Consider the following 27,882-nt stretch of genomic DNA (forward strand, 5'->3'; position numbering starts at 1 on the left):
CATCTCGGCCTCTAACACGGAGAGAGGCTGGGAGAATAATGAGCTGGGGCTCCATTAGAAAATAACCCCAATCATTCCCAGGCAGTCTTAAAGGGAAAACAAGTCATGATTCCCAAAATCACTCCTTCCGTCTTTGTGCTCACTGAATATCACAAAACACGACTAACGCTCAAAATTCCTGTAACAAATATGTCAAAGGAACGGCCTGCTGCAAAATTAAAATGAAATCATGATCCACTAACCGAAAGTTCATAAGACCACTAAATATAAAGCTTTTTCGCCCACAAGCTTTCAGCTTAGCCTTGATCTTTCAAAATTTGGTTAAAGTTTCCAGAAAAAGCCAAAGATTTCACATTTTCTTCTCAATTGGGCTCAAGCAGTTATTATTTTTCATCCCACAGCAGAAACGTGTCTTCTTCCAGAACTATTTACAACATCATAACAACTATTTTAGCTAAAAACTTCAAAATGGGTTGCACATGCAGAGATTTGGTGAGACTTCATTCTGGTTTCTATAAAAAGATCCTCCCACTTAATTTCTCATTATACAGCATGTTTGTTGTTTCAACTGACAATACTGGGAGTAAATGAATGAGTGAAATGTCATTTTGTGGTGAACTATTTTCCGAAGCTTGCTCTCACTTGTTCTCACTGAATCTTTTCCTATCTCCTCCAGCAGGGACACTTTACTTGTTTGTTTCCTAAAGTAACACAACCCACAGGTATGTTGTGAACAACAAAACGAGAACACCTCAAACCAAGACACACGCATGATTTTGAAACCTTGTCATAAACATATTGTGGTGATAGGTCACAGGGTCACGGACAACCCTTAAGAGCAAGTTTCCTTCACTGTATCTGCAATGCACATTATAAAGAACATAGATTAAATACATAACAAAGGCACAACAATTAATGTAGAAAAAAAAGCTATTTTTTAACATCTAAATCAAACCTATCCTAAGTTTGAAGCAAGAACAATTGCCGTAGTGAAGTAAAAAGCCTCTTCTCCGATAAAAAAAACCACAAGAAAATACGTTCAGTGTGTTCATAGTCACTTTAGCTAACTTTCTGTTAAGCTATCCCTGTGTGGACTGCAAGCTAAACCAATCCATTTATTATTTTCTCAGTTGCAAACATAAAAGTAATTATCTCTGCGTGGAGTTTAAATATCAACTGTTCTAAAAAAAAAATCATTATCATTTGACACTACACTGCATATTTCTCTCATTATATGCCAGGTTAAATTTACTGCAATGCATACAAGACCCATAAACGTAAGCAAAGCTGACCTTGAAACAAAGTCAAGCCACAGAATAGAAGTGACCATAAATCATGGAGGCAACAAAATGACCAGAGAAGTTATAAAGCAAATGTGAAAGAAAGTGAAGCAGCCAAAAACAAAAAAGGGACTAGGGCCTAACTAGGGATTAGGGAAAGAGAAAGTGATGACAGTCTGCTGGATATACTTAAGTATGACTTTGTGCACACATATAACCAATTTCCGCAGTAGTGAATGCAATAAAATCAGAAAGAACAAGCGGAAATGTGTAAACAAGTTAAGTGGTGTAGTGTGGAAAAGGTATTTGGACAGAAGAGGAGGAAGAAAAAACAGAATGGTGTGTGTGTGTGTGTGTGTATGCCCCTAGCTTTAAACCGTTAGCAGGATGCGGTTGGCTCGGCAGCAAACCAGCGTTTTACTGGTTCCCCTGGGCAGCGTTATGGAGCGGGCTGTGTGTCGCCTCGCCATCTTTACAGAGCAACGGTGATTAGAGGCCCGACGTGCAGTAATGCTGTTGTAGCCACCAGACTGTGATTTACATGACTGACCGAGCAACTGCCCCGTTATGTAACAATATGTGGAACAGACACACACACTTTCCTATTCTGCTTATTTAACTGCAGAGAACAGAGTGGCAGGACTTCAAGCTTGAGGAGTACGGGTGTAACAACGCACAGTGTTTTATTTTTGATAGTAGAATAAATTGGGGAGCGGAGAAGGCTTTCTAATAATATAATTACAAAAACATATATAAAACAGTTTGAAATATGAAGTTTTGAAATGAATCAATCTATGTCTCATAAAAGAAAGCATTCCTTATGATATACAGAAAAGGTTAAATACAATAATCTTTGCTTTATAACAAAATACCAAGTCATCTCATGGAATCAATTAATATCATTTTAAATTAAAATTTTCTTCAATTTTGTTTACCCTTAAGCGAACAGTTTCTTCATTAGGCCCACATTGCAACACTGTTTTTTTACATTGGTATTCTATTTATTTGTTCTAATGGGACAGCTAGTTGTGGCTACAATCAGATCATGCTGACTTGGAATCAGAGGTTTTTCTTGAGCAGCTTGGCTGTAAAGCTGAAGAAGCAAACCACTTCTGCAAAACAAATAACAGGCAGTCTCTAGTATGAAGGTGAGTCGTCGACTACGTGAGCTCTGGAGACGCCGGTCCTCCTCACCATTCAACACATATAAGCTGGATGACTAAGATAAATAACTCACCCACAGTGTTACCTGGATAACATCAGCTCTGGTGTTGTCATTTGGATACAGAGGTTTATGTTTATGAGGGGGGAAACCGAGATACAGAGCAAGAGGATTGATTTTGTGAGCCTGTGTGATTGAGTATAACGGGGTAAGATTGATTTCCTTCTTCATTTCTCTCGCACACGTAAAACTCAGTTTCACCACGACTGAGGAGCCACATCTGGACCCTGTGGGACGTGCGTGAAATCATTTCTCTATTCCTGCAATTTACTATAATGCCTTGCAGATGGCACAGTGAATGTGTGTGTGTTGCATGTAACAACCTTACAGTAGGAGCAGAAGGAGAAAAGCACGAGACTTTGTGGAGACAAGCTATCAGAAAGTAAATAGTACAAAATACATGTGGCTCAACAAGTGGAACTAAAGTGTTGATTGTCCAGAGGATACTGAGGGGGAGGGTTGTTTAAGGAGACGCGGGGATGGCCTCTGGGCTAATTTGTTGAATATTTTCTTGGATCTGTATGCTTTCCGCAAGAGTCACTTGAGTGACACCACCACACAGATACATTTGTCCTGCTTTAATTGTGTTATACAGTTTCTTGTCAACATTTGGAGAGAACAGACGTTCTGCATGAACATGTAGGTCAAACATATACAAATATTTAAGCACTGTACACTAGAGGTTTCAAGTTTCCAGTTAATTCTGTGACATGTGGCTAAAAGTACACATCCGAGGTGACATGGTCCCTGAGAGCTATCACCTTACTGCACCTTGTTGGGACTGGCTGACATTGAAATAGTCTGCCAGCTGCCGACGGGTAGTTTGTCACTGGCATTGGGAAGTATTCAATAGCTTTCTCAGCTTTCTCAGATGGCTCAGTGAATGAAGCGACCATGAGGCAATGGACAGTCCCACTGTAAGGGATAAAGGGTGTGAATAGATACAATTCCTCCATACATTTTAAGATCTCAGCTTTTTTTTTTACATCATAATACTCAACCATAATACTTTATTGTAGTTTAAAGAGATATTTAGTTTGATTTGGTATGGTCCCAACATTTGCCCTATGGCTTTAAGCATTATGTTCAAGCCAACTTGCTTATTTTTCAGTTGAGCTGATTAAAATGCATGTTTAAAAGATAATTTAATTGAATTTAATTAGGAAGTAATCATTCAAATTAAACGTAACTTAAGTGTTTGAAGCGTACATAATGAAACCAGTAATGTCTCTCGCTTAAAACAGGTCGTTCAAGTAGGCATTAAGTTATAGCGAACTGAAAGGCATTCCTCTCCTTAACCCTCAGCCAAACTGCAAGGTGAGGAGCTGCTCTCTGTGCAGCCCTGCGCTCTGCTGCTGTGCGCCTAGCCCCTCCCACCTCTCCGCGTAAACTCTCCTATGTGCTCACCAATAAAGCGCTTTTGTCCATGGGAGGCAGCACTTGAGCATTCCTTGACGTGGATGTCGGTGTATCTCTCCAAGGATTTGATGAAGATCGTTCGCTACAAGTGTAAAACATTCACAGAAACTTTTTGTGAGAGCGCGCACACGGAAAACTACAAGGTCTTGGAGTTATATCGGTGAACTGCTCCATTTGGATAAACACACGAGCGCGACTGCGCTCACAACTTTACTTCTTCGAAGTTAAGGGTAAGAGTTTCCCGTTATGAATGATAAAATAAACATAACAATGCCATACTTTGTGGATCTAACCCTTATAACAGGATCAAGACGTGCGTAAATACGCGTAAAAAGTGTTATGCAGTTGGGTTGAATATGCTTCTAAAAACAGATAGATTAACTGCACATATAACCTGATTCGTTTTCAGTGAGACATTCATTTTCAGGTTTATGTTCCCTTATAAACACAAGCCACCACCCATCGGTGTTCATTTAAGTTGTATTTGTGTTTCCAATGCGACAACTCCCTTTAGGGAAACCCTCAGTGTTTTAGTGCAGTTCAACAATAACTTGGTAGTATTTTAAAAACAGTTTTAGCTTACAGCGTGGAATTGTTAAAATACTACGTTTTCTTCTCAATGCATGCAGCTACCTTTTTAAAATGCAAAAGAAAAAACACTTTTATTAAAGAATGTAGTTCTTTGTTGTAAGGAGTTTTAAATCCACATGATCGCTCCGGTGAGCCGGTGAAAAGTAAACGGGATTTTACGCAAGTCTGTCGCCATGCACCAATTCTTCAGATCGGCCAATATTGACAATAAAACAGTATTGGAGTAAAGCGTAAAACTTGAGCGTGTGCGCGGAGTTACAGCAGCATTCAGGGCGGTAATGAGGCGGGCTGGTGTGGGACCGCAGGACGCCGTGCAGCATGCAGGGGCCGAGCCGAGAGTCTAGACCGCACCGAGCACAGTTCACCGCAGAGGGGAAGCTGTTTTTGGACCCACACAGGGGGGAACGTCCCATAACAGGGACCTCAACATGACACTATCGCTGCAATGGTTTTGAGGTGTCAGATAATGCAAAGTCAACACATATTTTAGCATGAGGCTGCACCTGGAAACAAGTGGAGGTTGGCAATATCCAGGGTGCCAGTAGTTATCTTCTAGGCGTTTTTTCCCTATTTCTGGTAGATACATTATTTCACTGTAGACTTTATGCACACACTCTCAAAGTCTTGCAAAGCAACGCCATGCCTGACTTTGTTAAGGCTTTGAAACAAAAACAAATCTTTAGGAATTCATGAAGCAAATAAATCTGCAACACCATATGATGGATTGATTGTCTACTCAAATATCTTAGCTCTGTCATAGTTATTGGCCAAGTTTCAGTCACAACCATGATTGATTCCACCACGCTATATTATTAATAATGTCAATCAAGAGCTACTGTTATAAATGGGTTAAGCATTTTTATAATACATAGTCTACTCTGATTGAAGTGTTAAAAAGTCCAAGAGCTGGATTTAATCAATCATTAGGTGTTTTAGCTGAAGGTGCTGCAATGGACAGATGACAATACATTGGCTCAGATGAAAAGATATGTACAAGTGGAAATCAGAGAAACATCACCTTCCTTCAGTGTGCACAGAGCAGAGCAATGATAAGGTCAAATTCCTGAAAGATTAAATCCCTTATCGACCAAGCCACAAATAAACTAACATCCAATAGGACTTACATGACTTAACGTGTACAGCCCAATCACTGAATTACAAGTTAAACAGCAAGTCTCATCTCATCTCATTTGACCAAATATAATGCCAATAAATTAAACTTTTTCTGAGAGGGTATTAAAGAAGAAGCTTCATTTTGTCCCAAATAAGTTCTTTAACTTTGTTTGAACTTTAAAAAAAAACTTGCCAGCATTTTGACTCAGTTGGTGGGCCGATGACCACAAAAAAAATGAACAAACCAGTCCTTGTTTAAGATTAATCCCATTGTGTTAACATTGAAATAAGCGAGATGTAATGATTCCCTATTAACTGAAAGACCCAAACCAACAGAAGCCACAAAACTCAACTGTGAATCAAAATATACCCGGGTAAAATACTCCACACATGCCTTTCGTCTAAGATGCTTAATTTATATAAGAACAATCTTCTGACCACGATCCCTCAAGCTTTCATTCAGATTACCATCTTTTACAAAGCCCCCACAAAAGAGGCATGCAAAATCGCCTAATCCTTCCTGGGGGCTAAACAGGCGGCGTAAACTACTCCAATGGCCCCGCTATTAACCCCTACCCCGGTGTACGGCTTGTTTCCTCGCCATGTGTTTCCTCACAGGCTGTCATTATGCTGTAGGAGAAGCTACTGTGTCATTGACAGTATATAATGGTTGTAATTGGTTTATATTAGGCTACCAGACACAGCAGCACAGCCACAGGAGACCAATTATCCCTCACTAATGTGGAGAACTTTCAGGCTGCTACGATGCACAGATTGTAACACTTAGAAAACAAGAGAGTGATTGTGCCAGTGTAGTTTCTTCCTGATGTTGCTGCTGCTGCTGCTTTCTGTTCTCCACACAGCAGACTGTTGTGTTTGCACAGACGCTTGTTGACACTGACATGCGCTGCGCTGCGAAAGGACAAACAGAAAGAAGTATGATGTAGGTCTCTGTGGGGGCAGATACATACATGGTGTAAAGTTCTTCTCCTGACCTGTGATGTGAACCCACACCTTGTCATAACAACTATTCATAACGTTTTGGGATACATGTGCAATTGTGTATGCTGGTGTGAGCATTGAGAGAGACACATAAGCACACTGGGTGGATTATCTGCCCCAAGGGACTTTTCTTGCACTCTCATTGTGGTTTGTGGATAGGAAGCACGACTAAGGAAAAGGAGTTCTTTGTCATAACACCTCAAATGTAGGCAATTCAAAGTCAGCTCGCTATCACATCAGTGTGACAGTGATTTCGAAACCACACTTTCCATCCGGGATCTGGAAACCAACATTGTGTCAGCCTGAACTGTCATCCTTTTATTTTTACAAAATCAAGACTTCCATTTCATTATCTGTACCAAAGAGCTCGAGTGAAAAGAGCACTGATGTCAAAATCTTCTGCTGAAGGTGATTGACAGTTTTCTTCTTTCATTTGTTGTGTTAAGACATGTCTAAACACATCTGCTTCACATATTTCATGCACTTGTGCTTCCTGTAAATGTACTTATTAACACAACTCAGCACAGTTTCTTTTTGAAAGTATAGAGTTGCAGCTAAACAAATGTGGGCATTTTGTGAGCAGAGGATTTTCACATTGTGCCTCGTTCCGCCATAGCTCCGTTTTACGCCAATTAGAGGCAGTGCCTGAAGCATCTTACCCTCAGAGGGATTAGAGGGTTAAAAGTCAGGTGCTGAGGCGAGGAGGCCTTGCAAAGGGAGGAGAGGAGGTGGAGGTAGCAGAGGACAAGAGTGGGGCACTCACACAGCAGGGAGAGAGAGCGGAGTCGACAGGGCAGAAAGTTGGAATAAGTGTGCGAATACGTGTGTTTGTTTTCCACAAGGCCACGTGAAAGGAAGGGCTTCTCACAATTAGCAAGACGTATGTGTGAGTGCGAGACAATTCAACATGTAGAAATTCTTCCTCCTTCAAAATGAAAGGCTGCAGCGTGCCCCTCGTCAGGTGCTGCACAGCAGGGGGGGGCGTTCCCTGGTTGACAACCAAGAGCCTCTCTCTCAACGAAGCGTCTTAAATAAAAACCCTTGGCTTCAAGGGCTTCAGCCTCACACATCAATGCTGACCCAGCGGTATGCTGAGGCGAACCCCAGCCTGTACGCCTGCCAAGCTAAATTGAAGAAGAGCTTGCCGATGCGGCCAAATGATGCGTTCAGAAGAACCACTTCAAAACCTTGCATAAATATACACACACATGCGAAGGGATCTGAGGGCTTTGGAGTGCCCCAGCTTGAGAGCAAACCCCAAATAACTGCTGTCCTCCGTGTCCACAGACATACACATGCTCAGAGTTGTACGGTTTTACTAGTTTGTTTATCTTAAAGCATATGAATAAAAAGAAGCTTAACATTAAATACGGCTTTTCTTGAACTTTCTCATGTTGGTTGTAAAATCTGAAGAAAGCCAAAATATTCCCCGAATTCCTAAACCAACTCCAGGGAAGTATTGAGGGAGTGAGATACGAATGGAAAATGAGAGAGAGAGGATGAGAGGGAGGATGCTCATCCCAGAAATTCACCACAAATTGCTGCATTTCAGTAGGCTTGTAAAAAGAGAGAGAAACAGCTCTTAATCTAAGGTTGTAATTACCTCTGGCCAGCACTGCAATTAGGAAATGAGCCTTGAACCAGATATTCTGCTGGGCAAGAGCAAAGCAAGGGCACACACAACACACACACACACACACACACACACACACACACACACACACACACACACACACACACACACACACACACACACACACACACACACACACACACACACACACACACACACACACACACACACACACACACACACACACACACACACACACACACACACACACACACACACACACACACACACACACACACACACACACACACACACACACACACACACACACACACACACACACACACACACACACAGTTTGCCTAAAACCTGAAGTGGGAAAGATAGATCTCGCGTTGAGAAGAAGGTCAAATATTTAACCGCTGAAACGAATGTTAATGTTTTACTGAATATGGATTGAATGACAGAGTACATTTGCTCGGTTATGAGGTGTGTGTATCTGTGGGTTAGTGTGTTCCACCCATTGTCCACGACCTTGTTTGTCAAAAAAAGTGGTCACGTTCACACACCTTTTCATATGATCACGTTGTACATACAAGCCCATACGCACGTACGGGCAGAGCCGCTCTCTAACATGACATCAGTCGTCGTGTTCTGTGCTCCCCTTTTGCTTCATGTCTATTTCCGTTTCTGCCAGGGACACAAATAATGTTGTTATCTGCTGCTGTCAGCGCCGTAAGAGAGCTGGAGGCGACTTAAGAGAGGAAATCAGCACGTATACCTGCCTGCATGTTTATATCTGAATGCCATCGTCTAACAGCCCCGAATCTTAATCACTCAACGCTGCAATCAACGGCCGAGCAGTCGGGACACAACTTGTCACAGCTTGTCGCCCGTTTATATATTCAACATAAATATCAAAACAGGCATCCCACCTACAGCAAACAACAAGCTTCTTTGTGTTTATCCCAGCCGCCCTCTGCAGGTTGGCTTTGGGCTATAATTTAGACAAATTGCTGGACGTTTTAGATGATGCGAAGTGCTCGGCTCTGTAATGCTTTGGGAGACATTAAACCAGAATGGGGGGGAAAGAAAGGGAGTGACACAGAGAGGAAAAGGGAAACAGAGAAGGAGAAGGGTGAGGCGATATTTATGTTTAGCAGATGAACACAGAGGAAGAAAGAAGATTATAGTGGACAAAAAGTATCAGCCCTCTAAGAAATGGAATGACAAATATAGCTTGTTGAAAGGAGAGAAGTATCAAAGTAAACCAATAAGCCGGCAAAGAGAAGAAAGGAAAGATACTAAGCAGGTTCAAAGATACTACGAGTGATTTGTCAGTGCACACTTTAAAAACCAAATGTCTCATGGAAAGATGTGGAGAAGGTAGCCTGAGCTATGAGGGCAAACCAAGACAGGAATATAGTTGGTGACAATTTTGCCTTTTACAAAAGTGCTCCAGACATCCATGAAGCTTAGTTGTGAAGATGATATTGCATCTATTTTGAGTGCAGGGTTCCACTTTAAAAGCAAAATATTTACACTACAGTCAAGGGATTGTCTGCGAGGGAGACATAGTGACCTTAGGAAACCGACCACGGCAGGGTCAGCAGACAAGAGCCCGCACACAGAAGTTACACACAAGGGTGTCAGTCCTCCATTCACAAGATTACCCACTACTTTATATCATGCATTAACCTTCACAGATAAGTGAATGTAAATAACCAAATATAATACTGGGCATTCATTAAAGCATACACAAAAGCCTCTGTGCAGCAGAGAATAACACTCCCACAGACCAACAAACACCAAGTGCATTAAAAAAAGGATCTGCAGCAGGTCAGTGAGCAAAAACCAACGCTGGACTGTGACAGATTATTTACAGATGTAAACACTGCACTCTGTATGGGAGCGAGCGTGAGATGCAGGATGACTCACAGATGGTATATGCAAAGTTAGTTGAGGATTCAGGCATTACACAATCACATGGTTTAGCACTCTGCTTTCAATCTTGACGTACTCTTTGACTCAGAGCTTAGGAATACGAAATATGGCTTTAAAACAGTGCATGGTGGAAAGATACTGGAGGAGGGAATCTAGTGTGTGAATAGATGTGTAGTTAAGAGTCCACCTCTGCTGCAGGAATGGGGGAACATACTGTGTGCATCATAGCTAATTATCTCTTAAACTGTTTTACGACCATGCCTTGAATTGATTAAATACAAACTTAAATCTGCCATCAGAGAACATTTTGATGTAGTTGGTTGTGGCCAAATGTCCCACATTTATAAAACATCTATCAAGTGGTCACTTTGTTTTTCCACAAAAACCAAGTTATACAGTATTTATGACCCCATGGACTTGATGAAAACATTTTTATAGTTTTATTTGGCTAAAATAAATCAATTCATTCAAAGCAACAAACACATGGACGCACGCACAAATTGTCCTGTGGTGATGGATAATGATGCAATAATACATTTGGGCCCAACAAGCTTATACGACATGAAATTAAAATGGTTCCTGTGTTTCATTTTAAAAGCTGAGGGCCTGTTCAGCAGCAATAGCTTGTCTTAAACGCACAAAAACAAACACCTGATCAAAACCATGACTGACGGAAAGCACAGGCAAACACTTCTATATCCTGCTTTGAAACAGAAATGAATTCCTCAAATGTTAATCTTTGTAGTCATTGTGAATTTACCTTTGATGCCCTCTTAAGGCAGAATACTGTTCACAAGCAGCTCAAGGAGGTGAAACTCAAAGTATCATGCAGATCATACTGTGCTAAACTCAAAACATCCAATAGGGGTTTAAAAAGCTGTCTTGTGTTATGTTTAAGTTAACGTTTTAAACACCAAGGCACACACACAGACACTCTCTGGCAACGGCTGATGGGCTGATACCACAGAACAAGGAGCTGACAGAGTGGAGAGCGGTCGGCCTGCATTCTTTCACTCCGTCGTTCTCTCTCGCTGCCACACGGCCTGCCAGCGCTCAGCACGCTCCCGCACACAGCTGGAATCCACCCAATTACCAGGCAAAAAAACTTCCTGTTTTGCTTGCGGACAATTAACAATGAACAACAGGGGGGGTGGACTCCAAATAAGTGGGGATGAAAAATGTAAGTCACATATTTGTCTAACAGCTAAAACTGTTTTGTTACTTCCAGGGAAAAGAAAACCTAAAACCATAAAAGTGGAGCGATAGCAGAGGAGGAAGCTTCTCCAACTGGTGAGTGAAGCTTTGAAAGACAGTTGTATTATTACACTGTGTCATTATGTGTAAGATGTGGCTACTAGAGTACACACTTACTTTTCAAATCAGGAATAGTTTACCATCAGAATACAAAAAACCTTAACTAGCATATGACAAGCGTCATCATAATACACTACTTGGATTTGCATCCAGAAACCGAAATCCCAGGCTGTTGGCGGTCCTTATTGTGTTAACCGTAACACCCTGCTTCCTCCAAAAGGTCCTTTCACACAACACTGAGCCTCTTAACAAGACTGGCAGGGGAACAAGAGCAGCTCTCTTAACACACACGGCATTTAACAGATACAGTGAGGCTGTGTAGGGTTACAGACAGAGTGAAAAGGAGCAGAGAAAAGTGAGAAAGTTTAGAGTTTACCGTGCCTGCTGAAGTGAGTTGTGGAATAATGAGCAGACTTCTTATATGCCCTTATAAACATCTACAGTGAGTCGTTTTTAAAAAATGTATAAAAAACAAACAATAGATACATTCTTTTGACAGAATTGGATGAAGTCATTTTCAATGTATGTTCCAACATATTTAAAAGGATAGTGTGGTGATATTCGACCCTCCTACAGTCTATTAAATGATCCATTAGAATATTAGAAATATTGCCTATTTATCCAAACTCTGATATTAATTGCTCTCTGCCTCTGTATTGATATCCAAAATAATCAAAACACATTAATGAGCTGCACTATTGCACTGGTTCCTTCATAGCAATGAACATGGGCACTGTAGTTTATCCCTATATGATCTTCCAAGTATGACAACAACATTTTTCCTTTCCAATATAAATGGTATTTATCTAAAAACGAATATTTACCAGTTTTAAGTGAAACATACCTTTGCTTGGACCCTAACTAATATCATCCATCATTGTGTCTCTGGGGAGAAATGTAGCTTTTCTACTTTACACAGCCCTCCTGACCCCTACCCTCTGTCCTACCTCATTCCTCTGTTGTGCTAGTTGTCAATGAGCTGTGACAGGAACTGTGTGGGCTTGTAAAGACACACACATGCACAGGACAAGACTGAAGCCTCGGGCCTCTGGACGCACACAGCTTCTCTCGCTAATTGCCTTAAAGCTCTTGCCTCCGTCAGCCTGGTCGTCCTCAGGGAAGAACAGAGACCAGGGGAGAGTAGTTGTAGCTCAGAGTTCTTCTTCTGGGGATACATTCTGGCTGTAACGTATGCACACATTCCTCAAGTTTAGGAATTTGCGAATTTGTACCCGCTTGCTAACTGTAAATTATTTGCCAATGAGCTGTGACAGACAATTCATCATGCTAACATACAATGTTTCTGCCTCAATCCTGAAGTTTCAACATCAAAGGCTGAAACACACTATGATGAATTACGGCACATTATGTGTGTGTTTTACCTGGCTTTTTTCCCTGTGTTTTTCCTACACATGGCTGCCACACCTAATGTATGTATTTGAATGAGCTGCACATGTCGAGGCTCCGTATCAGAGCCAAATGTCTGGCTGTTAGCGGCCTGTGTTTTCCATTAATGTGGCCTTTTTTCTCTGCGAGTTAAACTTCTAGACTTGAAGGTGAAAAACAGCCTTAAGACAACTTCCCCCTTCAGTCCAGTGCTCATTAACGCCTTAACACCGTAGCCGCTGTGCATAGTTTTAATTTACTGTTAATAATGTTAATATTTCAACCTAAAAGCAAACATGGAAGGGCAAACAAGGGTGCTACAATGATACTCTAACAGAGACAGACTCGTTTACATTAGACACACACACACACACGGATCACACGTGTGAGGAAACACACAGGCGCGCATTGTTCTGTGTGTTACAGGTCAGCTCAGGAATCTACGGTACTCGCTTAATGACGTTTATCAACGGATGTGAAAGCAAACAAACTGCTTTTTATACAGACAAATTGCTGTTCACTGCTACAAAAACAAAGCATCATTCATTCCCCTTCTCTGTGTGTGTGGCAATCTGACAGGTCATCCGTAGATGACAGTGTGACTAACCCGAGGGCACACGCACACACAGATACTGTACACAAATACATACAGTAGATCTCCCTTATATCCACTAAAGGTCAGGTTAAAGGTCCCTTTAAAAGTGTTTATCCTGTTAACTTCAAAATCACATATACTTTACATCGGAGTTAGATATCCTGTAAACCATGGTGCTGTGTTTTTAGAAATTTGAATACGTTTTGTCTACCATTGAAGGCATGTATAGCTTTCCATTCATGACCACAAATTATGAAAATCTGCTCACAGACTGTTGGAACTTGGTATCAAAGTAATGCAGTACAGTATTTTCAAATCAAACTGAACTCAACCTGCATTACCAGACAGTAACAACGTAACATAACATATCATTTAAACCTGTTCTGAGTGATGGATTAGACAGCTTAAGTCAGCTTCAATAGTATGTTCATATGTGAGGAAATGATTTGAATCCAAAGTGACAGCAGTGTAAAAAAAAAGTTGCATTCAAAAGTAGGAAATAAGAAATCAAAAGTTGCAAAAAACACCAGTTTGGAGCGTGTTTGTGTATTTTTCATATGATTGTGTATGAACAGTCAGTGTGTTTCAGTTTCTCTATGCAGATCATGCTGCGAAGATTTGGAAATAAGAACAAGTTCATATTCTAGAATAGTCTAAGAAATGCACACTGAATTCCTTAGTGCACCAAAGTGTTGCCTTCAGCAGATGTAAGCATTCTGTGTGATGGAAAGTGTTTATACCTCCCTTTCTGTCCCTACAGACCTCCCCTTTCTTCTCTCTCACCTTGTTTGAGGAATACTCTGATTGTGCACACCTGTTACGGGAGTTACGAGTGAACGTTGATGTAATAATAGACAGTCGCTGACAGATGTCTTTGCTCTCGCTCAGAAAGCCGGGCTCACCTGTTTAATCAGTGGAGAATGCAGGCCGATGTGATAATCAAATCATGGATTAAAGATTGATGTTGGCTCGAGGGTGCGGTGACATTGGAAAATGAGGATTTAATCGACTCTAATAGGATAGAGAAAATATATGGAAATGATAAAAGTGGAGTACACAACCAATCAAATCACACGTGTGTCTAAAAAGCCACTCTGATTGTTTAAAATCAAATCAAAAAGTGGTAGAAATGTGTAACAAACATATCAACACTCTTCAGGAGGTAAAGGCAGGGCACTGGAGGCGAGCCATGGAGAGGCATGTTGGGGGGGGGGGGGGGGAAATGTGCTGCTTGACTGCTATTTTGCAAGCCAACCTCCCCAGTGCTGGCGTGACACCAACTCAGGCAGTAGTTTCACAATAAATTCCTTTGTGTCATCCTAATCTGCAGCAGTGATCTTCATCTCACATTTATCTTGTGTGTGTGCGGCTCATGTCTGAGGTGTTGTTTTTTTATGAGGTGAAAGCCCGCAGGCCAGAATTACAAGAAAAATCACAAACGGTTACTCTTGGAAAAGGGGTGTGAGGCTGGGCACAATGCCTGCCTTCAAATGGAGGTTGCAGAATGGGAAAAAAAATCCCATAAAAAATGTATTGTACGTGTACAACATGATTTATATGATGTCATTAAAACCTGCATTTAGAAGTGATTCTGTCTTACTTTCAAACCGTACTCATTCCATGACAACATGCACTACCAACAATGTCACAAGTCATAGTGAATAACAAGCAATAAATAACTCATTTGTCAATCAACAATACATTCCTTGCTTCCTTCCCCTGCAGACATAGCAATCATCTCTTACATTCTTATTATGAACTTCTTTCACTCAGATTGACAAAGTGAGAAATGGTTGCGTGTAAAACGAGTTGTCAGACCTTATTGTAACTGCAGATCTGAACACCTTGACCTTGAATATATGCACACAGTCCGACAGAAAGACTGCTCTCTGCTAATGAGCGGTGAGTTGGTGTGTCCTGGCCAAGTTTCTGTTTACCATTCCATTCTTTAGCCTTCAGCCTAATGAACACTTTGACAACTACTGTTACCTAAAGACCCTGCAGGGCTTTTCATAAGATTCCAGTCATACTCATGCCAACTACATGAACAAACCTGAGAGTGAGAAAAGAGGTGAGCAAAGGGGCAAGGTGAAGACAACAATTGTAGGATGTGTCAAAGAAGAGTGGCTACTGTAAGTTGTCCAAAGCACTGATTGATGGCGCTTTGACATCATTCCAGTTGAACTATTCTACAGTATCAGTTGAGACTTATTTAACTTCCTGGAAGCCAGAGGACATATTCAGATGAGTCACAGCATTACTTTTAAGGAGCGAGTGAAAGATGATGGACAGACCGATGAGCAGACAGGCAGATGTGTAATTTGCGATTGTTTTCTCAGCGAGTACGTGTGACACTGTTTGTCTAACGAGGATAGTCAGGCTGCCAGTCAGCCGGTCTAACAGTCTGTCAGTGTGCCTGCCTGACGCCTGACTCATACACATTTACTTGAGCTCCAATTGAAACCCTTATTGTTGGATTGCAACAAAGGACAAAGGTAAAACAAAACAGTGTCAACAGCCAGTGCGGAACTTGACTTCATCTTTTATACAAAAAGACAAGAATGATAGTTTAAGCATGCTGTCCAAATATGTCCTGACAATGACACAAATACTTTTTATCAAGGGATATAGAAAGAAACAACCTTTCAAACTCTGAAAACATATATCCTATACGCATCAGGTAGATAAAGATCAGGTGGCTTGGTGAAAGAAAAATAGCATTGCAGTCATGTTGGAGCTGGAATGAATGTCAAAGAGCTAGGCAGAGAGTCGGAGTGTGCATACATCAATCCAGGCTTGTGGCGGACTGATATAACTGGTCCATCCAGCCACTTCAAACAGCAACCACACACACAGCACACACATTGCCCTATCCCTGCTTAAGGCCAGATCCTCTGATGTTTGATTTAGAAGACTATGAGCCGTTTTGAGATGTCACTTGCTGTATCTTACCAGTTTGCTTTGGGTGTCCCTATCAGAAGGACAAAGCTCTGCAACAACACTGCTCCAGGGTCAGCGAGCCAGACAGTACAAGGAAGTTTTGATTCTGCGACGAGGCGTGAACTGTCACACACAGGATATTAAGGCACAAGCCAAGGCCTGGAGAGATTGCAGCTATGTGACAGTTGGATGTCTTATTTATTGTTTCCTGGTGATGTAGTCCTCTTTCACAAATCAGACTTCTTCAATGGTTAGGCTTGCTGCCGTGTGAGGGAAATGAAAACAGAGACAGAGAGGGAGTAAGAGACAGATTGTAAGTAAAGCAGAGAGGTGTTGTTTGTGTTTCTCTGACACTCTTCTGTGATGGATTCAAGCCAGGTCCAAGATAGACTTGGCAGAGTAGTGGGGTCAGGCTGTTTAGGTCACAGCGTAAAGGGGGGACAAGATTGACTAAAAGTTCTAGGTGCAAACACTGCAGAGAATAAGAAAAGAAATGAAGGCCGATGCTGTGCACTGAAACTCTTTGAGTGTGTGTAATGTGAGAGTCCTGTTGTGAAGATCTCAGACAGATGCGATATCACTATCTGTCCGTGAGAGGTCACAGGGCAGGGTGCTCTGAGAAAAGACGAGTGTCAGTGTTGAGACATAGCTTACTGGGCAAAACAAGAGGGCACTGTGTATAAACTGAGAAAGAGACACAAGAGAGGAAGAGAGAGTCTACCTCAGTGAGTGCAACCTCCCCCTCAAGTGTGCCTTTATAAAAACAAAATCAAGCCTAGCCCCTACAACACTATCCTTCGGCAATAACACAAAAGGAAATGGTCCACATTTCCTTTTGGAACTCATAATGCCTGACCTCTTTGCTGGAAAGCTCAGAGGAGGCAGAGCCAGACTGCAGACTTGCTCTCTCAGAGTCCCAGTTCTGAGTAGTTTGGCTGCCCGGCCGCCTACTGTACCTCAGCCTGACTCTGTGGCCAATTCCGCCTTCCTCCCTGCTCTACTATGGCGTAGCTTGTGTTATTTACTCAGACACACGCCAGAAGTTTTGGATTTCATGTTGCCCCGGAGGAGCAGAGAAAGCACCTGTTGTGGAGACAAGGAGCAGCATGCTTCAGGTGTACGTGTACGTGTACGTGTGTGTGTGTGTGTGTGTGTGTGTGTGTGTGTGTGTGTGTGTGTGTGTGTGTGTGTGTGTGTGTGTGTGTGTGTGTGTGTGTGTGTGTGTGTGTGTGTGTGTGTGTAACTTGAGCTGGGCGTGTGCCCGTGTTGAACAGGGCCTGTTATCTTTGATGTCTGGGCCACAGAATACTGAGCAGCAGTAGAAACATTAAACTGAGCCTGACCTCTGACCTCAAGGAGTTGCTCTCTGCCTCACAGGCTTTGTTGTCCTTTAGACTGATGCTATCTGACCAGATAAACTCTTTCAGGGTTTTTTTTTTTTTCATTTGGATTCTCAATTATGAAATCAAACATAGTTCTTAAGCACAAAAGGAATGGAAAAATGGAACTACCGACTCCGATCATAAAACCAAACAGAGTTGCCCCATTTCACTTCACGCTCCGTGTTTTTGAGAATATTTTACTACCCTCCTGTTCACCCCTGGACTGTATATTATGGTCTCTTTCAAGTCCTCCAGCTGCAGGCTCCAATGGTAAGGCTTCACACCGTCCTTAGCAGACCCGGTCTGAAGCATAAATCTTCAGATGAAAAGGGCTGCCTTTCACACCAACAGTAAACTGCTTTGCAACTCATTTAGATGTGCAGATTATATGGAGCGAAATGCGTAGAAGGAAAACAAAAAGTAGGAGGAAGCCCGACTGGATCCTTCCCGTTAGTTGAGTTTATGTTTGTGTTAATTAAAGCTACAACCCTTGGACATCAATCAGCCCTGGCAGAGCTAAAGCACAATGGACGGGACTATTATAGAGTCTCTTATTGTGGCCAGGCTGAAATCAGTTGGAAAGCTTTGTTTGTGCAGCAGTAATACAACTAGTACAGCGCCTAATCCCCCTCCATCCCACTACAAAGCATGGCAATGAGTTTGTGGCTTCAAGATGAGTATTGCCACTGACAGACATAAAGCTATCATCTTTCTTTCATTCCACATATCCGCCTCTCCCGTCTGTGTTTGTACTCTGACTTTGATGCCAATGGAGTTTTAGTAAAGCATACATTTGAAAATCATCTCTTTTTCTAAACGCTACTACTGCATTACATATGCTTTGCAGCCAAGCCTTGTATCTGTGGTTTGTCACTAATTTGAGCATATTATATATATCTGAGAGATTCAGTTTACTTTGATTGGACAACATTATAAAAGGAAAGAAAATATAGCTTTTGCATGATCACATTCATTTCAGTATAAATACAGTTAAATAAATCCCACAATGGGAAGCCTCGGACGATGAGTGACACCAACACATTTTGTCTCAAAACATGCCTTCCTTTCTGATCCAGGCACGTTCTGCTCGCGTGTTTTACATAGTTTCTTTAACCTGTGTTGCAATTAAGCCTTACAATAGAGAGGCAAAAAAACATGTCTTTAATTTTCAAACTCATAGGTGTGTTTTGTGTTTCTGTACAGCCATGCTTCTTTCTCACCTGTGCTACTTTTTAAGAAAACTTTTCATCATCTGAATATTCTACAAAACCCATGTTTAATTTCCCTCTTGGCCCCTTTGTCAAGTTGACGGATATCCCCACCATGTTGTGGATAACGGGGTCCAGCTGTGGCAATGATGTTACTGACAGTATAAAAGGATGGGAAATACAGGAGATTGTGTTTGGAGGTAGGGACCATTGTCTTCTGAAAGGATCATCAGAGATGTAAAAGGGTTGTTAAAAAAGTTGGGGATGGGGGAATTAGGAATGCGGGGAGTCAGAGGGCTCACTCCAGCTTTCTCTAGGTGTCTAAGTCATCATTTACAACCGATACGATGTCATGTCCCTGTGCTTCTGTAGTAAATCTACACTAGGAGCGGCTACAGTCGTTTATTTTAGTAGTGCACCCTAGTGAACTGAACCCCCAGACCTACAACACTATAGATCATACTCTAATGCACATGCCACAAGTATTGTTCCTTTAATATATTTAGTCCTAGAAGACAAGGGGCCTCTTTAATGGGAGTAAGCACTTTGTAGTGTGCAGCCTTATCCCGTTACTTGGCGCCCCCCCCCCCCCCCCCCGTAGTCTCTGGCCAGGCCTGCTAAATAATGCAAGTGCACAGTGACCTGCAGCTCCCCTACACACACCGCCGTGTTCTTCCCCCTCTTGTACCCTTCATTGCCCCTCCGTGTTGCCTTCAGCTATAAAGATAAGGGCTCTTGACGCATGGCCCGCCGGGATTTAATTGCTGAAGCCCACTTCACCCTCCCACAGGCCTTATCCACCTCTCCACCCCGGTGCCCCTGCTGACAGAAACCTGCTTTTGTCTCCGCTGTTTTCTTCTCCTACTCATCTCGAATAGAAAGAAAAAGCAGTAGAAGAAGTGAGCCAAAAGAGAGGGGAAATGCTTTCTTTTCTTTTCCCCCTTCTTATTGCCTCTTTAATGTTTCTTTTCAAGAGGCTGACCGTTTATGTCTCATCGTGTTGCGCAAGGACTTTCCCATGCTTCTATCTTAGTATTTCATCCTTACTGTTTCTGCCCTGATACTCTTCAGCCAACAAGTTTTATTCTCATACAAGCCCCAAAACTAGACACAGATGCAAGAACAATTGTTATATAAAAGATCTGGTCACATAGCTGCTTTAACACCTATTCATATAAGCAGCACGTCATTCATCCAATCCATCGTCTGTTTATTAACCGAAAAACAATTCCCTGTTAAGCTCTAAATGCCAAGCCAGTGAGACAGACAAGCCCACTTTTTCAGAGTCAGCTGCTGCCTGTCTCAGGAATGTCTCAACAAGCACACAAGGGAGAGAAAAGGAAATTACAACTCAAGAGAGGAGGAGGAAGGCAAGAAGGGAGGGGGGGCATTCCTCCCTGTGAGGGATGACAAGCCTGTCTTTCTACTATCTCTCTAGACCCTCCACCTGCACTCACTTCAAAACATTTGAAAGTTAAGGCCAAAAAGGCAGAAGTCACTCAAGACGGTATATTCAGTGGATCCATTCTGTAGTGACGCCACGTTTGCGCCTTATCTTTCCCACTGATAAGATCAGCAAAACTCACTTGTTTCCAGAAAGAAAGAAAGAAAGAAAACAGGAGAATCTAACCTAGCAAGCTCTGGTTTAATCTGTGATCTGGCTATATTCACTGCCTGAACCTCCCACCCATCCACATCCACCACAGTGTCTCCTCTACTGGGTTATCAGATGTGCCTGGCCCACTTTGGAATGAGGCACAGTCAAATAAACAATCTGCCCAAGGGAGTTACGCTAGTATCACCACGTTGAGTTTCTTGGAAACATATTCTCAGTTGTATCTTGCTTTCCTCTCATGGAGGCCTTGATGTTGTTGTATGTTCTGGCACTTCACCCTTTGAGTCGTCTCTTGCACCAAAAGTCAAAGCTTCTCTTTCTCAGAAAAAGAAGGAGTTGGAATATTTTTGGATAACTTCAGACACATATGACACATCTCTCAGATGAACGGTAAAGTGCATGCAGGATTCCATTTGAACAGGCACCCTTTAATATCAAGTAGACGTTGATACACACATTGGTGAAGTATCCTGGAAAATGCAGCTCCCCACACATAGTGATGATGTCAAAACCTGAGACCATCTGCACACGCTCCAGCTGTTGCTTGGTTCTCCCTAAGCCCTTCATCTCCTGTTTATCTTCACAAAGCCTTTTGTTTTCCCTTGTTCTGTAAGCAGACGCAGCACAGCAGCCACACTTTCTCTCTCATCATCGATTCTTAGGCCTGAAGTGAAACCTCTCTTTCTCTCTGTGGCCATCTTTTAAAGGTTTCGCTAATCTTTGAACTTGTGACTCCACTCATTATTGATAGCTGCAATACCATTTTTGATTTCCAACGGTAGAGAATTCAATGTAAATACTTTGGACTTCTCCGAGGCATGACCCAGAAACCCTTTACAACTTTGACCATGTAATTACTCACCTGTTAAAATGAATTCCCCCTAGGCACTGTTTTAATGATGGGATAACTACAACCCTTCACCTCTGCTGCCCATTCAGCTGTAGCCGACAGCAAACTTTCGCCATCAGATGTTAATCGATACTTTGTGGACAAACATTTCCATAAACAATTTCAACACTTAAGGGTCCAATTTGCATGCATGGTTGCCAAAGTTGAGTTAGTTATTCTGCACTGTTAGCAGGTGCTGACTATGGAAACTAGTTAGCTGCTTGGTTCAATCAAGCCTTGCTCTTTGAGTATAGTCATGTTTTTGAGGTCTGGCTGCACACAACATCCTTTATCCCCTGTCTCCTATTATCTGAATAATAGCAGTAACATGTTGGCAGTAGGGTTCAGGCAAATGCCACGGTTGCCTTGAGTTGGAGAGGGAAAAATAAGACATCAGGGAATCCTTCCAAGGAGGTTGCAATTTCAAGGAGGAGAAGAAAGTATGCTGAAAGAGAAGATAAATAAATGTCATAGCTGTGATGTGATGAGATGATACCCGGTATCCGCCTCTCTGATAGAAGAAATCAGCCATGCTTCCACACCTTGCTCAATGTTTGATTATAAGACATTGAACAAAAACAGAAATTAATCTTGTAACTTTAGAGGAAAAGAACCAAGATAGAAAAATATGATGAGGAAAATAAAAAGTCCAAAGCTACATCTTTGATATTTCTTGTGTAATGGTCGACAACCCTAGGTAAGCAGTGAGAGAACAGAATGTTCTCTGTGTGTGTGCTCCATCTGTGTAAAACTGTAGGTCACACATACTTGGCTTCTCATTCAGGTATTTGTGCAGTGAAGACATCAACAACTGCACCATTTAAGGCCCTAAAGTAAGCTCCCTTAAGTTGACCAACACACTGCTTTTGGGCATTATACAACTTTAGAAAGCAGGTTTGGAGATATCAAACCAAATAAGTACTTTCTGTTGAGTCCTTGAAGACAAAAGCTTTCTAAAAAATAAAATGGTTAACAGATAAAGATTTTTACTTTCACCCCAAGGCCATCTCACTCCATATAGCAGGAATGGTAAACTGTCACAATCTTGTCTGCAACTAGTTTCTTCTTTATCTCCCTTCATTCCTCTCTTTCCATCATCCCTTTCCTCCTTTTCAGCCCTTTCAAATACTGTGTTGATGCTCTACCAGGGCGTTTGTTTTGAAAGGCTTGGGCTCAGGTGAAAAGGGCTTAAATCACAGCTTCATATCTTCCTGAAGATCTACAGTACTCTTTTCAGTCTCTCCAGTATTAGAGACACTGGCAAGCAGCACTTGCTGTCAGTCTGCGTAATGACAACATAGAAAGTGTGAGTTATTTATATTATGTCTTTGGTCAGAGAACAGCTCCAGGCTATCAGTAAAGCTCCTCTCCTAGCTTAGAACACCAGAAAGTAAATCATCCACACTTGTATGGCCACATGCAGCATGGCGAACATACAGCCAGACAAAGTTGACACGGTATGGTTATATGAAACTGGAGAGACCAGAGCAGTGTGTATAGTGATTGAGAGGGCGTGTGTGATTTCAGTGTTCAAAGACAGAAAACATTTAATGCCACTCAGTGTTTTCACTTTGAATCAACATTTTAGGAACAAAACAAGTTTGATTTTTTCATTGATGCTGTGTGTCTGTGTCTTTCATAGGCTAGAAAGTCTGTCATAAACATAGGGAGAACGGATAACTCTGACCCCACAGCAACCAAATTGTGTGCACTGCACTACAGTAAATAGCAGTGGGTGGGCGGCTTACAAATATAAACTATTTTATTTGAACACCAACACACACATTAGCATATATTTATGTATATACATATATGTATATATAAACATATATATATATATATACAGTATGTGTGGCTGTGCATGTGCTTGTGATGGCCATCTGTAGCATTATTATAGAGGGAACAAAGGTTTTGGCCTCCTGCAATACTATCTATTACACAGATCATTGCAGGAAGAATGCGGCACTCCTTTAGCCAGAAAAGCATGGCTTGACTCCATTCTGTTAACTTTTCCCAGAATATAGCAGTAAACTCCCTCTGAAACCTGAGGTTAGGGCTACAGACCTATTGTTTGAGAGACCTTGTGACAAAAGACTGCCTTTGATCACTGGCTATGCATAGTTAAACCTTTGATAGTAATCTCACTCTTTGAAACACATTAAAGAACCACACAATGGCTAACATAGGAACTAGAGGGTATACTGTACAGAGAAAATATGCTTTGATTTAGAAATTCAACATTACCCTACAAGTATCCCACATTTCTTGGTGCAACTGTCGGATGGTACTCAACCAAAACAAGGCAATATCAACATTATGTGTACTACTGATGAACCCTGTTAACAATCTGTAAAGAAATGAATTGTATACACTCTCTGGATCATTATACAAGTTATTGACAGTTTATATTTTCTCTTGTTTTAGGTTGAGCAAGGAGAGAGAAAGAGCCTGCACCATGAAGACCTTTCTCACTCCGCTGATGCTCTTTCTGCTCTTCCTCCTCCTTCCTGATGGGACCTTGTCCAACGACTGCCCAGAGGGTTGCTCCTGTTCCACGCCAGAATCCATCTTATGTTTCCAGAGACGCTCATCTACCATTCCTAAGGGAATGCCTTCACAGACACAAAGTCTTTACCTCTTTGCCAACGGCATTGAGAGCTTCACATCGGAGGACTTTGATGGTCTGGAGAACCTGGAAATGCTGGACCTCAGTCAAAACAAATTGACTGAGCTTACCGATAGGGTGTTTGAACCTTTGACCTCTTTGAGAAACCTGGACTTGTCATCCAACCAGATCACCCACATTTCAGAGGAATGCTTCCAGGGTATGGTGCTGCTTGAGCGCCTTTATTTATATAGTAATCATATTGAGACCATCCACCCTGCAGCTTTTAATGGCTTGGAGCACCTGCTGGAACTCAAACTGCAGGGAAACCAATTGACCTCCCTGCCTGCTCTCTCAATGCCCCGACTACTGCTGCTTGACCTTCGCTTTAATGTTTTATCCACCTTGGGTCCTTCAGACCTCCAGACCCCAAACTTAGAGTCACTCAAATTGGGTGGTGTGGGGCTAACCAGCCTGGATAAGAACCTCTTGAGTAGTCTAAAGAACCTCCATGAACTAGACATTTCTGAAAACAAACTTAAATCCTTCCCCTCAGCGCTAAAGGAAACCCAGGGGCTGATTCATCTAAGCCTGGCTGGGAACCCCATCGGTCCGCTTAAGGTTCAAGACCTGCAGAACCTTGGAGAGCTGCAAGAGTTGGACATTAGCAACCTGAGTTTGCTAGGGCTGCCTGAAGAGTTCCCCCAGCTCCTACCGCACCTCAGAAAGCTCGTTGTAGCAGAGAACCCCTTCAACTGTCTCTGTACCTTAGCATGGTTCCCAAGATGGCTGAGAGCCCAGAGCATCACCCTAGAAAGAACAGAGGAGACCCGCTGTCATTTCCCACCAGTCAGTGCTGGAAAGGTATTGGAAAGACTAGAGCACAGGGATTTTGGATGTCCTACAACAACAACAGTTACCACAAGTACTGTCAAAACTACTACTACTACAACCTTGCCTGTCCCTGTCACTACCTTACCAAGCACTACTAGAGCTATTCCAGCCCCAAAGGCCAGTGACGACCCGAAGGATGAAGATGTTGACTCTCCCCTGCTTCCTGTCCCTGCATCCCCAAGTAGCAGCAGCATAGACACCGACGAGGAGCAGCATTTCTGTCCCCCTCTCACCTGTCTGAATGGGGGTACTTGTCGTTTGGACCAGCATGGTCAGGTACAATGTCTCTGTCCACATGGCACCTATGGCATGTATTGTGAAATCAAAAACCTTCATCTGCCTTCACCACCTGAAACTGACACTCCAGTGGAAACTGCCAATATAGATTTAGACATCAGCTCACATGAAGCAACTGCAACCTCAATTCTGCTGGACCTCCACCGCTACATTGAGATGCGGCCTTACATCCGTGGTATTCGCCTAACCTACCGCAATCTCTCTGGGCCAGACCGCAGGCCGAATCATCTCAGCCTGCCAGCATCCTTCCCAGAGTATACACTCAGAGGTCTCCAGCCAAACTCCACGTACCATGTGTGTGCTAGTCCATTAGGTGCCCCTAGTGGCGTGGACAGTGTCTGCACCGAGGCCCACACAGTTGCTGAAAGCAGTAGCTCTATTGCATGGTCAGGGGAAAAGAAGTTGACCACTATGATCGTGCCTGTTATTGCCATCTTGCTACTGTTGGTATTGATTGCAATAGCAGTGGGAGTGGTATGCTATCTTCGCAGGAAGAAAGCAAAGGGCCACCTGGACCTAGACTGTGAGCCCTCCCAGCTAGAGTTGGATGGAGTGAAGGCTGGTTTGGACAATGGGGCACTGCCTCAAAAACAGCCCCAACTTATGATCCCGGAACCTGCTGTTCAGAAGGGCAATCTGGAATATGAGGTGTTGCTACTACAGGAACAATGTACATCAAATAACAATATGAATTCACACAAGCTTTCCTATTTTTGACACGTGGCATTGACAACCTAAACAAGGATTTTAATTCTTCAGCCCTTTCTTTCCACTGGTGAATTACAAAGAGTATGAAATGCTGTTGTGAAAGAATTGGAGGACACTGTTTCAGCCAGTCAACAAGCAAAGGAGAAACTGGACATATATTTAAATCAATGCCCTTTGCTTGTCAAAGTAGACATTAAATAAGTTCATAAACTGTTCTTTGGACTTCAAAATGCATTGAAAGTGCCTACTCTCGATTTACATGCTGCATCCTGCTTCAATAAAGTTTCCCAGCTCAAATTCTTGGAATGACAACCTCTCAGCTGTGATGCCGGGACAGATGGTGCGTTGCCATTGGCTGAAACTTAGGGCTAAGGGACTGGGTGAACTGTCCTTTATCTGTTCATACAGGAGAGAGCACTGAAATTGGGTTGTGTTGTCTTTCCCCATTACACAGCCCAACTAAACACTACCAGCAATAGATTGTGCTGTATGTTGCAACTCTTCAGTACTACCCTTAAGGGATCAGTGCTTGCTGTGAATGACCTAAGACACCAAATGAAGTCGCGCAGAGAAAATACATTATGCTTGTATTGCTTTATTTGGCTGTAAAACTCTTTTTATGTTGTGTATGTTTTTTATACTGTGTCTATGTTTTTTTTTTACTGTGCAACATTTTGACTGTTAACAGCCTTATATACCCTGCACCCCCCACCTCTTGTGACTAACAGACAAAACAGCAGATTAAAATCTTTGAAGATTAAAACTCGTTTGGTACCAGCAAAGTCAATCAAAGGGCTTTGCCCTCAGAATGTCAGACAGTCTAAGTAGATGTGAGTCTGGACAGACTCAAAACTAAATCACCCTTCTCAATTCAGACGCCCTCAGCCTGCTTTGCCATTACAAAGGGAGAAGGTAAGCAGGCTTACAAAAGGTACAGAGGGAAACAATACTGTTTCATACAGTAAAGAGCATGACTTTACACTAAGCACTCCTGTGACTGTACGACAAAAGAGAACATCATAGACTATATTTATTATTTATATTCACAGCAAGGGACATTTTATCCCTGAACTACAATTCATCTACATCATATCACATGGCCTGGCCAAACACAAGCAAATCAAATAGTGTATTGTGCTTCCCTTAGTAAAAATAGCATGCTCAGCATAATGTGTTGAACCATTTCTTCTGGCCACCTTGCACCTAGGCAGATTAGCTCAGTCAGACACACAAGAGAAGTACACTTATTTACAATGTTGTTTAGAGGTAGGGTACTGAGATCCAAATCTGTGATTATAGAAGTAACCTTTATGTGTGTGTGTGTGTGTGTGTGTGTGTGTGTGTGTGTGTGTGTGTGTGTGTGTGTGTGTGCACGTGCGTGCGCGTGTGTGTGTGTGTGCGTGTCTGTGTGTAGATCTATCAATGATAGTGATAATGCAAGACGTGTTCTGTCTTGTGCAAAGACCTGTAGACATCAAGTTACTATCAGTCACCCTCTCTATCTGCCCGCATGGCAAGTAGTACATTAAGCCTCAAACAACTCTACCTATTGTGTAGGCAAAGACACCAAAGACACATCTCTGAATGTCTGTAAAGTTACCTTCCTACAGTATTCCCAGCGCCCAGTTAGAGGGTCCTTGCTAACATAACACCTTGCAAACCCAACAACACCACAATCAAGCAAATGCAACTGGAATCTTCTTTTGAATGATAGAATACATCAAAGATAACCAAGTATTTTTGATTTGATTGTTCATTTTTCCCTGTTGATTTTGGGAAGCTCTTTTTTGTCATTTATTGCTTTTTTTTAATTGTGTAAACATATTTGTACATGTGAAAAAAAGTGATATTATCATTAAATGAATATCCAAAAATAAAATGAACAGAGTTGTGTTTTTTTTTTTT

The 27,882-nt window shown here is 42.2% G+C and overlaps 2 protein-coding genes across 3 annotated transcripts in view; one reads left to right on the forward strand and one right to left on the reverse strand.

Annotated features, from left to right (window-relative positions):
- The window catches only part of coro7 (coronin 7), a 109,337-nt gene that overhangs the window by 25,575 nt on the left and 55,880 nt on the right, over positions 1 to 27,882 (reverse strand). The window lies entirely within an intron of this gene.
- On the forward strand, positions 3,886 to 27,856 carry vasnb (vasorin b). Of its 2 annotated transcripts, XM_079641732.1 has the most exons (3): positions 3,887 to 4,151; positions 11,373 to 11,434; positions 23,898 to 27,856. In XM_079641732.1, exon 3 carries the CDS (start codon positions 23,929 to 23,931, stop codon positions 25,984 to 25,986), a length of 2,058 nt encoding a protein of 685 aa, XP_079497858.1. In that variant the 5' UTR covers positions 3,887 to 4,151; positions 11,373 to 11,434; positions 23,898 to 23,928; the 3' UTR covers positions 25,987 to 27,856. The 2 variants fall into 2 exon arrangements, with proteins under 2 accessions (XP_079497859.1, XP_079497858.1); XM_079641733.1 differs by lacking the exon at positions 11,373 to 11,434 and having other exon boundaries at positions 3,886 to 4,151.

This window comes from Notothenia rossii, assembly GCF_949606895.1.
Source record: "Notothenia rossii genome assembly, chromosome: 8".
Taxonomy (NCBI): Eukaryota; Metazoa; Chordata; class Actinopteri; order Perciformes; family Nototheniidae; genus Notothenia; species Notothenia rossii.